Source organism: Mastigoproctus giganteus, chromosome 7 (assembly GCF_048544385.1).
Source record: "Mastigoproctus giganteus isolate SK-2022 chromosome 7, ASM4854438v1, whole genome shotgun sequence".
Taxonomy (NCBI): domain Eukaryota; kingdom Metazoa; phylum Arthropoda; class Arachnida; order Uropygi; family Thelyphonidae; genus Mastigoproctus; species Mastigoproctus giganteus.
This window is the reverse complement of record NC_143581.1, coordinates 209,601,879-209,615,937: the sequence shown is the minus strand read 5'-3', so window position 1 is coordinate 209,615,937 and position 14,059 is coordinate 209,601,879. Positions and strand designations below refer to the sequence as shown.

Sequence of the window (14,059 nt, the reverse complement as noted above, 5' to 3'; positions counted from 1 at the left end):
ACTCTTTCTATAGCTTGCTCACAAGGTGGACCTGCTCCTGCCTCTATGTGATGGTGATTAACCTGATCAGTATAAGTTCTCTCATCCAGGACAAAATGGAGCAAACTGATTTACCCTAAAACCCAGAAATCAAAGGGATGCAAACAAGAGCAGTCTAGTCCTCCCCCCCAGCCATATGTCAAAAAACTGATGAAATAACAAACTTGACCAACTTTCTTAATAATCCACTCCAACAATGAATTAACAGAAAGCAAACTACCATCATTCAGAACCCAGAAAGAACTTAAGGGCATTGCTGGATCACCCAAGCTGTTTGAGTGACTCCAGTCAGATGATAAAGAAACTCCTAATCCAAATCACTGAGTGCCTAATGAAAAGGCACCTACTCCGGAGGAGGCCAGTCATGGTAATTCCCCCTCTCCCCCATACTTTACTCAAGACCTCAAAAAGAGCTGAAGCTGGGACCAAAAAAAAAAAAAAAAAAGTAGCAGTCATAGAAAGCCTCAGCCCCTTGGAAGCAATCCAAGGGCACAACAAATTTAGTACAGGGATATGAGAAGTAAACAACAGATTCACAGTGGAACTGCTACAGTTTCAAGCCAATACCAATTATGTTTGTGACCTCTTATCTCAAGATGTGCTGTTAAGTCTCTGCCTACAGGAAACATTTAAAATCAAGAGCCACCCCAAGGGTGCTCAAATATACCATCTCCAGAAAACTTCATGGGGGAGTTAATTCTTGTTACTCCACACATACCCTCCTAAATCCATGGAGCCCTGGAAGAGCCTTTATATAAAAAAACTTTTCTGAAGTGTGCATTTAATACAATTATAATAAAATATTATAATTATATCAAATCTAATTTAATAATTAGAGCTTGCAATAAAATTTATACCAGTCACATGACACTGCCAATCCTATTATAATTACACAAGGATAATGAAATAAAACTTTGCTTTAGTCACACATTATCTGGTAATGAAAATTTTAAATTTCAATCTACTACAAGTCCAAAGATGTCCCTTTTCAAAACTGGGTTACATATTATTAATATAATCTTCACACAAACTAAACACTAATGACAGTTGTATAGTTGTTAATTTCATTTGAGTAAAGTAAAAAAAAACAACAATTTTAAAATTTACTTCTACCTATAAGAATTAGTATCAGTTTCCAATGCATATGTTTTTATTTAATTATTTGTTATCTAGTAAAAACCAAAAGGATATATCGACCATTGTTATAAATTTTGGTTCTTCTTTGAGCAACTCATGTAGAAGTCCTCCATCACCTCCTCCCAAAATTAAAATTTCTTTGTCCTTATAATTCAGCTTTCCTTTTTTCATAAGGCCATGTGTGTAACTCAAATCGGCTTCAGCTAAGTCTTTTCAAAGTAAAGAAAGTTTAAATAAGCAAATGAACTCAATGGTACAATGCAAAAGGGAAATTTAATTATCACACTCTCCATAGAATATAAAAATTAAGAAAGCAAATGAAATACCGAAGAGAAATGGCAGAGAACACGAACAAAATAGCTCTTGTAATATGCATAATATAAATACTGAAGAGGGAAAAAAGTTAATGTGGATACTGTTTGTAATAATCTATATGCAATCAATAATGTAAGTTACAAAATTTAAGTTAAATTATCTGAATATATATAAAATAGTATATTGTCAAGAATCAAACTAAGCAGTTGAGAGAAAAATAGGGATATTTTATGAAAGGGATCATACGTCAAATGTTCCAAAACACACAGGGCAGCAGTAAAGGAAGCAAAACTATAAAAATGTGTAGTTTGTAATATAAGTATAGAGTCTGAAAAGATGGAAAAGAAAAGTACACAGAGTGCCTGAACTAAAAGAGGTTTAAAATAAAGTAGAAAAAGGAAGTAAAGTAGTAGAGAAAAAGTGAAAGAATTTTAAAAACCTAGTGTAATAATGAAATGGGACTATGGAAGAAAACAATATACGAAAAATTACTAATTACCAAATAAAGAGATATCACTATATTCAGATACAGGAGGGCAATTTTTGAAAAGAAGGTTGAATATAGGGATGGCAAATATGCAGAGTACAGTAAAAGAAGAAAAAAAAAAAAAAAAAATACATGGCCAGGCATTTCATCAGGCACTGCGTTTCCAAACTTGTCTATAGTACAAGGAAAGGGAAAGAGCAAATATGTGGCCCTTTCTTAATACTATCAGACAAGGTAGTCTCTATGCAGTGTAAAAAATTAAGTTAAAGTTAAATATAATACAAATATACAAGGGCATGTACCATGCAGTAAGGCAAAAAAAAAAAAAAAAAAAAGTAATTTGATTAAAAGAGTGTAGCCAAGCAAATGCTATAAGGAAGGGTAAAAATTTTTGAAGATGGGGAAGGGGAGAAAAAGTAGTTAAAAGAAGGCGAAAGTAGCGATAGGATGAAGGATAGTTGGAGTGTTCATATCACCCTCGTATTACACCAAGTTTTATGAACTAGAAAAAAAGTAGAAAGAGTAAGTAAAATTACTGAACTTACTGGGTGTGTAAGGCCAAACCTTAAAGAAAGGGTTCTGGTATTTTTAAGCGTTAGTAAAAATGGGTGTTAATACCATAGGCTCGTAGAGAAGAAAGGCAAACCAAAACCAAAGGCCCCGGGTGCCAAGCGATTTCTCCGTGCCTTTCAGTCCAATTTCCAAAAAGTGATATATAGTTCTTTTACGTTCCTCTCGTTAAGCAATCTATTTTATGACTGCTCTTGCTACAAAAGTACTTGTACAGAGCAAGAAAGGAAAGCCACCTTTCTTTTTTCTCATAGTTTTACTACTAACCCCCTACTACTTTTCGCTTGGTCACACCAAGCATTGCTCCTGCCTCCCAGTGCGCCGGAAACCTTAGCAGAAAAGCTCATCTGCCAAGGGCCAAAAAGAGCAAAAAATGTTTATCCACCTTTACAGCCGACAAGCTCTCAGCCACAGATTAAACTGATAACAGTTCACAACACAAGGTTGAAAACAAATTCAACAACAAAAGTTTCCTTCCTTTCTAATAATTCACTTTCAGAACAACCTCTCAGCAAATTATCTCCTTTCCTCATCCAGAAACACCTGGAGAGCATTGCAGGAGCTCTGAAGACTGAAGAGGCTGTAATCTGGAGACCTACTTTTAGAAACAGAGTAGACATTCAGAGAAACTCTTACAACTTTCAAATTTTGCTGGGATACCAACTGAAGTATCTCCCCATGCTACCTTAAATACATCCAAAGGTGTGATTTCTAGCTGGGATCTGTTGAACATGACAGAGGATGAAATAACGCAAGAACTTCAAGATCAAAATGTTATTGCATCAAAAAGAATTGTGATTAAAAAAACAAAATACAATAACCATACCTATGGTATTTTTACAAAAAATAAAAAAAAATACAATAACCACACCTACCAGGAATATTATTCTTACATTTAATTCCCCAAGCCTACCATCAATAGTAAAAGCTGGCTATCTACTTTGCCATGTTCACCTGTATATTCCCAATCCCTTGAGATGCTACAAGTGCCAAAAGTATGGTCACTCTCAGACAACATGTAGACCCAGTTTGTCCCAACTGTGGATCTTCCAATCATACTCAGTCTGAATGTTTGGTGACAGAAAAGACTTGTCCCAACTGTAAAGGTTATTCTAAAACTTGTGAGATGGAAAACTGAGAAACAAATTGTTAAATATAAGGTTGAGAACAAGGTAAGCTTTCAAGAAGCAAGGAAAATAATTGCTCCTACTATGCCCAAATATACCTATGCAAATGTTTCACAAAAACAGTATCCACCCAAACTGATGTTACCATCCCCTCAAACATACCAATCTCTGACTGGGCTTGAACTGCCCTCTCTCAGCAACAGTCCAGTATCTCTATGCACTCAGACCAGGCAAGTAACACTCCTCTTACAATACCAGCAACATCTCCTCCAGTGATTGCTAGTACATCACACAGTCAAAGTTTCAATTCAAGAAAGAATATCCAAGAATCATCCATGGATGCTGATTGTTCTTACAACCAGGACGATCCAATTCTAGAAATACATGTTGAAGAAGATATGGACATTGGACAGCCTACATTTCCAAAAAAAAGACAGAAGACCAACTGCCATACTGAAAAAGCAGTCAGATACAGCTTCTTGTAATCATCAATTAATGCCTTACATTTTACAATGGAACTGCAGAGGACTTCGTAGCAATATCGACGATATTCATTACCTTATTCATCACCACTCTCCAGTTGGTTTCTGCTTACAGGAAACCTATTTAAATTCTCAAATTTCCACCTCCATAAAGAACTACTCTATATATTGAAAAGATCGCATTACATTGAATACTGCCCATGGTGGGGTAGCCACCTTGATCAACTCACAGATCCCAGTCAAACAAATTGTTCTTCAAACAGAAATTGAAGCTGTTGCTGTACGTTTCATTACACAAATTGCAATAACGCTTGTTTCAATCTCTCTTCCACCAAATCACGCCTCCTCTTCAAAGATCTTCTAATGCAATTACTCCCCCCGTCTGTCTACTGGGAGATTTCAATAGCCACCACCCCTTATGGCAGTGGTTTTCAACCTTTTTTTTTTTTAATAACGGCACCCCTAAGTAATTTATTTTATTTTGCAGCACCCCTACTATATATATATATAAAATATTAAAAATATAATATGTTATATGATATTTATTACAATAATATAATTATAAAAATTACATAATACAAATTATATATATATATATATATACAGTATATAATTTTATTCTTTATATAGAGGTACCAAGTAAACATCAATTATAGATCACCACACCTTTCAGCCACACCTTGAGTACTGTATACAAGTCTGGAGTCCTCATTTCAAGAAGGATGTAAGGCTGCTGGAACGAGTGCAGAGAAGGGCAGCAAGATTAGCGAATGGAACAAAGGGTTGCGCTTACGAAGAAAGGCTTAAGTTTTGCAAATTACAGTATCTGGAGACTAGGCACCGGCGAGGTGATCTGATAGAGGTGTATAAAGCCTTGAATGGTTTAAGCATGCTCAATGCCGATGGGATTCTTCCTCTTGCTCAGAATAATCACCTGAGAGGGCATAAGGACAGATGTAGGATGGATGTGCAGAAGTTTGCCTTTAGCCAGCAGGTGGTTGGTTGGTGGAACAGACTTCCATCCCTTGTTGTGGAGGTTGATAGCCTAAATAAATTTAAGGCTCAGGTATTTCGAAAGAACAGAGGGGTGAAATGGAAGTGTTTTTTTGGCTGATGCTGCATAAGCTTGCTTTCTTGCATCATATGCCTCTACTAATGCTAATATACAGTATATAATTTTATTCTTTATACAGAGGTACTAAGTAAACATCAATTATAGATCACCACAACATTAAAAAAAAAAAAAGATACTGTACACCTTTCTATAATGAAATAAACAAATTATAAAATAATAAGATTAAGTAATTTAACCCAAATTACGTGGCACCCCGGTTGAAACCCACTGCCTTATGGGGACCTTCTAAATTAGATATATATGGCTGACTAAATGAAACCCTTCTGGATAAGCAAAACCTTACCATCCTTAATAATAGTGCACCTACTTACATAAAATTGCCAATTGGACAAACTTCTGCAATTGATCTCTCGATTTGCTCCCCGATACTGTTTCCAGTCATGAAATGGCCTATTATGGATGATCTCATGGGCAGTGACCATTTTCCAATTATATGGAATCTGCTCACTACACAACCTTTACCAAAACCTTACAGGAAACGGAAATTCGAGCCAACCGGGTAAAATTTTAGTCAGCAATTACACTGAATGAGGAAATTATAGATTACAACCCATTGATGAAAGTGACAGAATATATCACATCCCAATTGCTATCAGCTGCTAAAAACTCAATTCCATTGATGAAACCCTATGGCCCAGCAGCATTTTAACTACTGGTGGAATGATGAATGCACAAAAATAAAGGAGGGGAAAAAAATAAGGTGTAGAATTTATTTAGACAATCCCCAACCACAGCTAATCTCATCAGCTATAAGAAACGAAGGGCAAAAGCCCATTTCATACAAAGACAAGCCAAGAAAGATTTCCGGACTCTGTTTGCATCCACTGCAAACAGAAACACTGATTCCAGATTAATACGGAAGAAAATTAGGCAGCTTTCTGGCAAGTTTCCAACCATCCCTACCACAATTCTTTCATGGAATGGGCAAGAATTCTCTGCTCCTCTAGATGTAGCAAATGCCTTGGGAAAAACCTTTGCCTAAGTCTCATTGGCATCAAGCTATTCGTCGAAATTCCAGAAAATTAACATCACTGAATCACGACCCATCAACTTTCGCACCTCTCTAAAATTACCATATAACCAGCCTCTTCAGTATTTGGAACTTCTACAAGCCATTAGAAAAACACACAACAGTGCAGCAGGGCCCGATGGAATATATTAAGGGAGAACTTGATTCAGACAGGTAGTATGGATGCTTAAATAACTAAAATTTGCAGTATCAATACTTATTTCTTTTTGTTTTTAGAATAACTATATTTTTAATAATTTTTGTCAGAATATTTATTATTATAATAAAAGTTTGATTTAAACCTTAAATTCAAGTAATTACTTGTTTTTCCTTACTTTATTGCACCTAAATGTCAATTTATTGTGAAAAATGTTTGTTTTTGGAATACCGGTATCCTAGTGTCATAAATTAAAAATACAGGTATTAAGAATTTGATCGGTATTGTGATCCCTAATTACAACTGAAAAAGTATATTTCCACTGAGTACTCAGATACACATTTATATGGCTGGTTAAATAATAAATAATAATCTAGCAATCAGAAATTAAGCGAAGCTTTAAAAGAATTATAAACTTGGCGAATTTTGAAGCCGAATTACAAAATATTTAATCCTTGTTTCAATGATACTAATTTAAAGTTCTCAGGTGTCACTTGAAATTTCATTCTAATACTGCTTGTATTCACTCTTAACTTCAAAGTCAGTCTTAGATGTAATGCCCTTTCTCACTTTCATACAATCAAATAACACAGTGCAATTGCATTTCAGAATGCATACTTGTACCATGTCATGGATGGGTATCACAACCAATAACTGAACTGGATTCCATCCTTTTCAGCAATTACAAAATTGGATGGTGAAAGATTGGAAAAATATAATATGGTGTATAGCACAAATCCATGGACCAATCCAATCCTGAAAGGTGTGGAAAAGTGTTTTTATGGCATATACATTGAGCACCGTGATACCAGTGGAATAACCCTTGTATGCTGCAGGTTATCTGGAAATGGTACATCCATTTATAGCTGCTGCAGTGTGTTCATCTACAAAGATTCTTCCAACAGGATAATGCACCATGGCATGGCCAGAATTTACAGAACTGGTTCTGGGTAATTGCATTAGGCTGAATGAATTCAGCCTAATGCAATGACCTCCCTAACCAACAGATCTAAACCCAACACAGTACCTGTGGTAGAGATCAAACAAGCTATTTGAAGAAAAGACCAGCAAGCACCAATTTGCAAAAATTGTTGGAAGCAAGGAAGTCAACATGGGATGCTGGTTAATGTGTTGTTCTGAGAAGTGAAGTCCTTCCAATCAATCTATATTGAAATTATTACATTAATGCATTCCTTATTTTGATGAACTTCATCTTGTATAATCAGCAATCTACACATGTAGATTTGCCACATGTTAATCATGATCATTCAGAGCAAAATTCTTTATATCTTTTTGAATGTATACACTTTTTATGACAACCATGCTTGTGTTCTATTCCTACTGCATGCAATAACAAAACGGGAATGATCATTACAGTGGGAAGGGAAAGAACAAATAGTAGCTGAAATTCAGTTATATATTTGCTGATATGTCAATTAGATTAACTTTCATTCATTTCCTGACATCAACATCTTATTTTAGAAAAATAAGAATTTTTATTCATTCAGAATATAATAATGTATAACTTAAATTAAGAAAATAGTGAAGTATTTTCTAATTGCAGCATCTGGAGACTAGGCACCTGCGAGGTGATCTGATTGAGACATACAAGACCTTGAATGGTTTCAGTAAGCTCAGTGCAGATGGGATTCTTCCTCTTGCTCAGATTCCGCACCTGAAAGGACAAATTGAAATCAAGAAAAGACAGTTATAGAATAGACATGCGAAAATGTGCCTTTAGCCAGCTGGTGGTTGATTGCTGGAACAAACTCTTGTCTGTCGCTGTGGAAGTTGACAGGTTAAATAAATTCAACGCCGAACTAGACAAACTTTTGGAGTGAATTGATGGGTGAAATGGGATTTTTTTTTTTTAAATCATCATTAGAGCATATACTCTTTAAACAGCTTTACTCTTGCATAGCTGACTCAAACTAGATTTGTTCCATGTGAAGGATTAATAATTGCAAATGATAATTAAAAAACATGTAATTGAATTAAATAAAAATGATACATACTTTGTAAATCATCAAGTAAAAGGCAGTTGCCAATTGAAGGGGAATGCAAGATTTTTATATTCTGATATGATGAATCTGCTTCATATATAATTTCATCAAAATCATATTCTATTATTCGTTCATCAGATGTGGTAAAGTAACACGGAATTTTGGGACCACGCTTTACAACAGGAACTCTGTAAAAATAGAGTGCATAAAATATTCCTCAAAGAAAAACTTAGCTACTAGATAATGAAATTTCACATTAAGTATTTAAGTATAAGAAAAATATATTTTAGTGACAACTCTTATGTTATACAGCTAGTTACTCAGTTCTTTCCATAATGAAAAAAAAAAAAAAAAAAAAGTTTAAAACAAAACCAGGTTTCAAATGAGAAGGCAACAAATGTCATAATGGTGTTGCATTCCTACACTGTGCACACCTGGCAGCACTGAAAATTTTGCTTGTTGGAGATTCCAATTTGCATTGTCTTACACATGAGTCTTTATAAGTCAAAACTGGTTGGCAAGTTGAGTACTAAAAGTTACAATTCCAACTTCACTTGTACATCAGAAAATGTTATTTATATAGCATATGAAGCCATATACTATGTCTATACAAGTGTTTGCAGCCCAACCTGCAAGTGTTTGCTGAAAAACCCAGAGTGTGCTCTTCTGTTTGTTCAAATTTTAAAGGAAAAACCTGTGGGTATTCATTATGCATCATATGTTAGGTCAAGTGCATTCAAGTTCCTTAGTTTAAGGAGTGTATACAACATGGGAAGCCAAATGTGGTGTTGCACATGCAACTTTTCTTAATATTATGGCAGCTTATAATTCCATTCATATTTTCTTCTATTTTTACCTAAACATTATTATGTGTACTATATTTAATTTTCTTAAGTTCTAATATGGAGTTAGTTTCACTAAAGAAGCAAATGTTGTACCCAAAGAAGGAACTTTATATGCCCCTTTATCTTTTTTTTGCCAATTCAGCTTCTGTTTCTTATGCTGACAATATAGCTATATAATCCCAGTTATGAATAATTCAAATGAGGAAATGGAACTTGGAATTAAAACTGTTTGGGATTCTTTATTGACATTTAATGAAGATGTTATTCTCTTCAGACTGCAGTAAATTTTAGTAAGGCTAAGTATCCAATCTTTGCCTTATCTAAATTTGTGGAATCTTGTCTCATTCTATTCTTTTGAAGGTTCTGGAAGCAAATGGCTAATTACAATTTGATGGAAAAGGTTAAAGGTTCAACATTACTAGGGGACTGAATAAGAAATTGTTATGAGAAGTTAAAGATAAATTTAAGAAATAACATCCTTAATTCATTCCTAAAAGATAAGGTTTATGTTGAATTAAATTAAAACTTAAAAAAAGAAAACTTTAGTTTCCTTGCACTAGGAAAAAAGTTTCACTTAAGGCCTACAAACAAGACTTTAGGGTTCAAGATTGCAGTTAATGAACTACTTCTGCTACTGAAGCAATTAAGTGACCGTGGCTGTTGGTCAAGAATGTTCCCTCCATCTGAGGAATGCTACCATATCCATTCATACACTAATGCATATATATGCCTATATTAGTTGCAGATATTCAGTTTCTGTTTGCAAAATGTCTGAATTTAATCTCTGTAGTCTTGACTAGGAAACATAGTCCCTGTCAGCAACTTTCAAGTATAGTTACCCTTTTTTATAATAATAAAAAAGCCTATAATTATATTATAGGCTATTTTAAAAAGGTACTGAACCGTATAAAACCAGAAATTCAGTACTCAGCAAATTCATTATCTCATGCTTTATATTACCGCTACAGTCTGTCCTCGTATAGCATGACAGTTGTTCCTAGAAACCTTCGTGCAATATAAACAACAAGCCCTATGGGAAAAGTGGGGTTAGGTGCCGACCACCCAAGATTGAACACACATTTGGAACCAAAACATTACCAAACACAATGAATAATCGGGTAATTTTAATCGTTATAAAATTTACGTATTTTATAACAATTAAAATACGTAATAAAAATAACATTATAATATATTTTTTTTATTATAATATAATAAATAATAAAAAATATTTTTTATTATTTATTTAAATAATAAAAATTTATTAATAAAAATTATTATATTAAATAAAATAGTCGTAATAAAATACGTATTTTATTACGACTATTACGTAATAAAATATTGCTAATGCTTTTGCTTCTATCATAAGAAAACTTGTTTTTTATTTGATTTTCGATACAAACAGATGACAGCCGTTCCATCTCTTCCAATTCTTTGTGTCTTAATATAATGGATTTTAATTACACTTTGAGTTGTTCCTGCTATGAAAGTTGTTTTTATTTTCTCTGCATTCTTTCTAATTCTCGGCGTTGCCTCATTTCGGCCTGTAGCACATGCAATATCACATGGTCTTTCATTTTGCTCAAAGCGTTTCACAATTTCATATTTTTTCTCTATCGACAGAGGTGGACTGGCCATAAGCCTTACTCGGGAAATCCCGGTGGGCCGGAGGCCGGTGTGATTTTGGCCATAAACCGTAGTATGAGGCGACTATAAATTTTCCCTGGTAAGAATTTTTGATCCAGTCCACCTCTGTTTATCGATATTGTTTTTTTTTTTCTCTCTGAATCTGCAGTGTCTTTGCCAGGACGCTTCCTTTTCACACCTTTTAAGTATTTTACTCATTTTTAGGGAATAAAGCACAATTACAAAACGAGGAGGCACGCTTGATATACATAAACAAAGCTGCGCCCGTGTAGCAACTGAATAAACAACACCGTAAAGGCCGAGATACACTATTAACACCTCACGTTTTACTAAAGCACATTTCTGGGGGTTACTACCATAAAACAATTTCCAGTTGCATTTCTGCTAGTGGAATCTGTTATAAACTGGTAGTAAACTCCATCTAATTGCATTTGCGATTATACCGATAGCTGGAATTGTGTTGGTTTTTACGTTATTATGGTGAAATGTTTCCCCTTCACTGATATAAAAAACAAATACATTTTCAGAATCTTCTCTTCATTCCTATCGTGTTGCGTTCAGTTGGGGTGATTCCGCGTTTGAATGTCATTTCTTGTAAACACAAAGGCGAATCGTGCATAAGCGAATTCGGTTCGTGTTATGTAAGATATCGTTCCCCTATTTATAAATCGTGTATGATCGAATTCGTGTAATGTAAACACATGTTATATGAGGACCGACTGTATATGATTTTAGCAAAGTTTATCTTTTAGTATCTATGAATACCAAATAATTATATCTTACCTTTCAACTCTCTTATTCAAGATAATATTAAGGTCCTTCCTGATATCTTCTAATTTCTGTAAAACAAATATATGTATGCAAATATTCAAGGAAAGCAAAGTTAAGAAAACAGGCTAAAGGATTATTTATTTCCAATTCTAGACCACTGATCCCAATTAATGCATTTAATTTAAACATTGTTAAAGTTCTTAGATGAGAACTGACAACAACAAAAGTGCAATTGAAACAACAGTATCGGAAGGCATAATCGATCTTTGATATTCCTTCAGATTTGATTTGTTTTGTGTACTACAATTTTATATAGCACTCATTAGCTAGATATAATTTAACTTTGATGGATATATCAATATCTTTAGTAATTATATACCCATATAATTATCACAGCCCAAAACGTTTTTAGCAAAAAATAAAAATTAGATGTAATAATATCAGTTCTTAACAATATCCATAAACTTAAGATGTCAGATATGCAAAGAAATATGGGATTTAATTCAGGCAAGCAGGTAGTGGCAAAAACAGTGCACAAAGAACTTTACCAAAATATTTTTATGGTCTATCTCTACAAATAGTTTAGTCATATTTAATGTTATACTAAATACAACTGTAGATGGATCATAAAAAAATAAAGTTAAACAGTAGATTACTAAGAAATCTCTACCAGATAGGAAAGAGTAGAATTAGAGCTGGGCAAGCTGTGTGTGTGTGTGTGTGTGTGTGTGTGTGTGTGTGTGTGTGTGTGTGTGTGTCTGTCATATTTCCCTATACATGTAAACATGGTAAGTAGGAGAATAAAATTGCACTTCTAAGTCTCATTGTGATCCCATGCCCAAGCAATGGGAATGGCATACATGAACCTGATCACAGCATATTTTCATGCCATGACAAAACTCTAAAAATCAGTTGCAGGCCACATTAGTAAACATTAATCCCATTATACAACAGCTGTGCTCAATAAGTCTATAATTAGTTTCACAAGATGAACAGGATAGGAAAAAAAAAAAAAAAAAGTTGTGTTTTGACACATGTAATGAATCAGCTACAGAAAACAATATACCAGCTCTCCATATCAGGCTTTTATGTCAACTTTTTGAACATACTTTAGAGAACAGAAAGTAAAAATCTGATTTCTTTACCGAAGCCTACATTGGTCTAAACATACATGAATTCATGTACAAAAACGTGTTTATTATACTCCCACTAATCTGATCATTTCAAGCCTTCCCCCACCCAACACTAACCACGACCATCTTATTATGGTCATGGTCCACAAGATATCTAGAAATCTGCTTTTCCAAGTTTAAAAAAAAATATGGTATTGAGGAAAAGGAATAAAGTGTTTGTATAAAAATAAAAAATCTGTAGTGAAGATTAAAAAAAGCATTGGAAAATGGTTTAGGTTTAAGGTGTGAGGTTGAAGACAAACCCTACACCACATCTTTCTAATTTTCACAGATAATGTAATAAGAGAAATGCAAGTTTTTTTTAAGTCTCCCACCCTAAACTTTACCAAAATTTAAGGTGGGAGACTAAAAATTAGGTCACTATTATATGTATATAATATTGTACTTTTGAACAGTGGCTTGCAAGAACTTCAAGAATCTCTGAATAAACTAGATGCATAAAAGCAAAAGTTAGGTACTGGAGAAATGAGATCAGAGGGTAGACTAAATATGACCAGAAATTAGAATAAGTTATAGCAGGGAGAAAAGCAGGTGGCTCAAGATCACTCACTTGACTTCCCACTGCATAACACTATAGAAGAGAAGACTTAAGTGACCATGAGCCACCTATTCTTTTTCTGCCTGATATATAGTATTTTGTTTAACTAGGAACAGTCTTTGATGAATACTGAAGAATAGATATGGAAAACCAACAAAATAAGTCAATCATAAAGTATAGGAAAAGCAGTTTAGATACAAAGGAGGAAGCACCTAAAAGACAAAATTAGATGTTTAAAGCAATTTTAAAAGATAATTTTAACCTATGTAGCTGAGAAACCAAGAAATTTATCAAAATTCAGAAAATAAAAAAAAATCTTCAAAGTAACAGATATGCAAAGGTATGTAGACTTAGCCAAATAGATAATACAAACAAAAATTAATGTAACAGGTCCAGAGGAAGGTGGACTGATGTTAAGCATGCATTAGAACAGTACTTACCAAACTACTGAGATCTATGGACCCTTTCAAGAATATAAAAAAAAAAAAAAAAAAAAAAAAAAAAGTTTGCAGACCCCCCTATATATAAAATATGCATGCATATGTTATATATATATATATATATGGTTGATCACCATTTCGCAGACCACCCGGAGCTGGTCCCCAGT

At 34.0% G+C, this 14,059-nt stretch overlaps 1 protein-coding gene across 7 annotated transcripts in view; it reads right to left on the bottom strand.

Moving 5' to 3' along the window:
* The window catches only part of Sms (spermine synthase), a 163,890-nt gene that overhangs the window by 33,881 nt on the left and 115,950 nt on the right, over positions 1-14,059 (bottom strand). For 6 of the 7 annotated variants that reach the window (XM_090377410.1, XM_090377411.1, XM_090377412.1 and 3 more), the window contains exons 5-7: positions 11,734-11,789; positions 8,474-8,649; positions 1,231-1,385 (exon numbers count right to left, since the gene is read on the bottom strand). In XM_090377410.1, coding sequence (XP_090233536.1) covers positions 1,231-1,385; positions 8,474-8,649; positions 11,734-11,789 — 387 coding nt within the window. The remainder of the gene's footprint in view (positions 1-1,230; positions 1,386-8,473; positions 8,650-11,733; positions 11,790-14,059) is intronic. The other variant, XM_090377414.1, reaches the window with a different exon arrangement.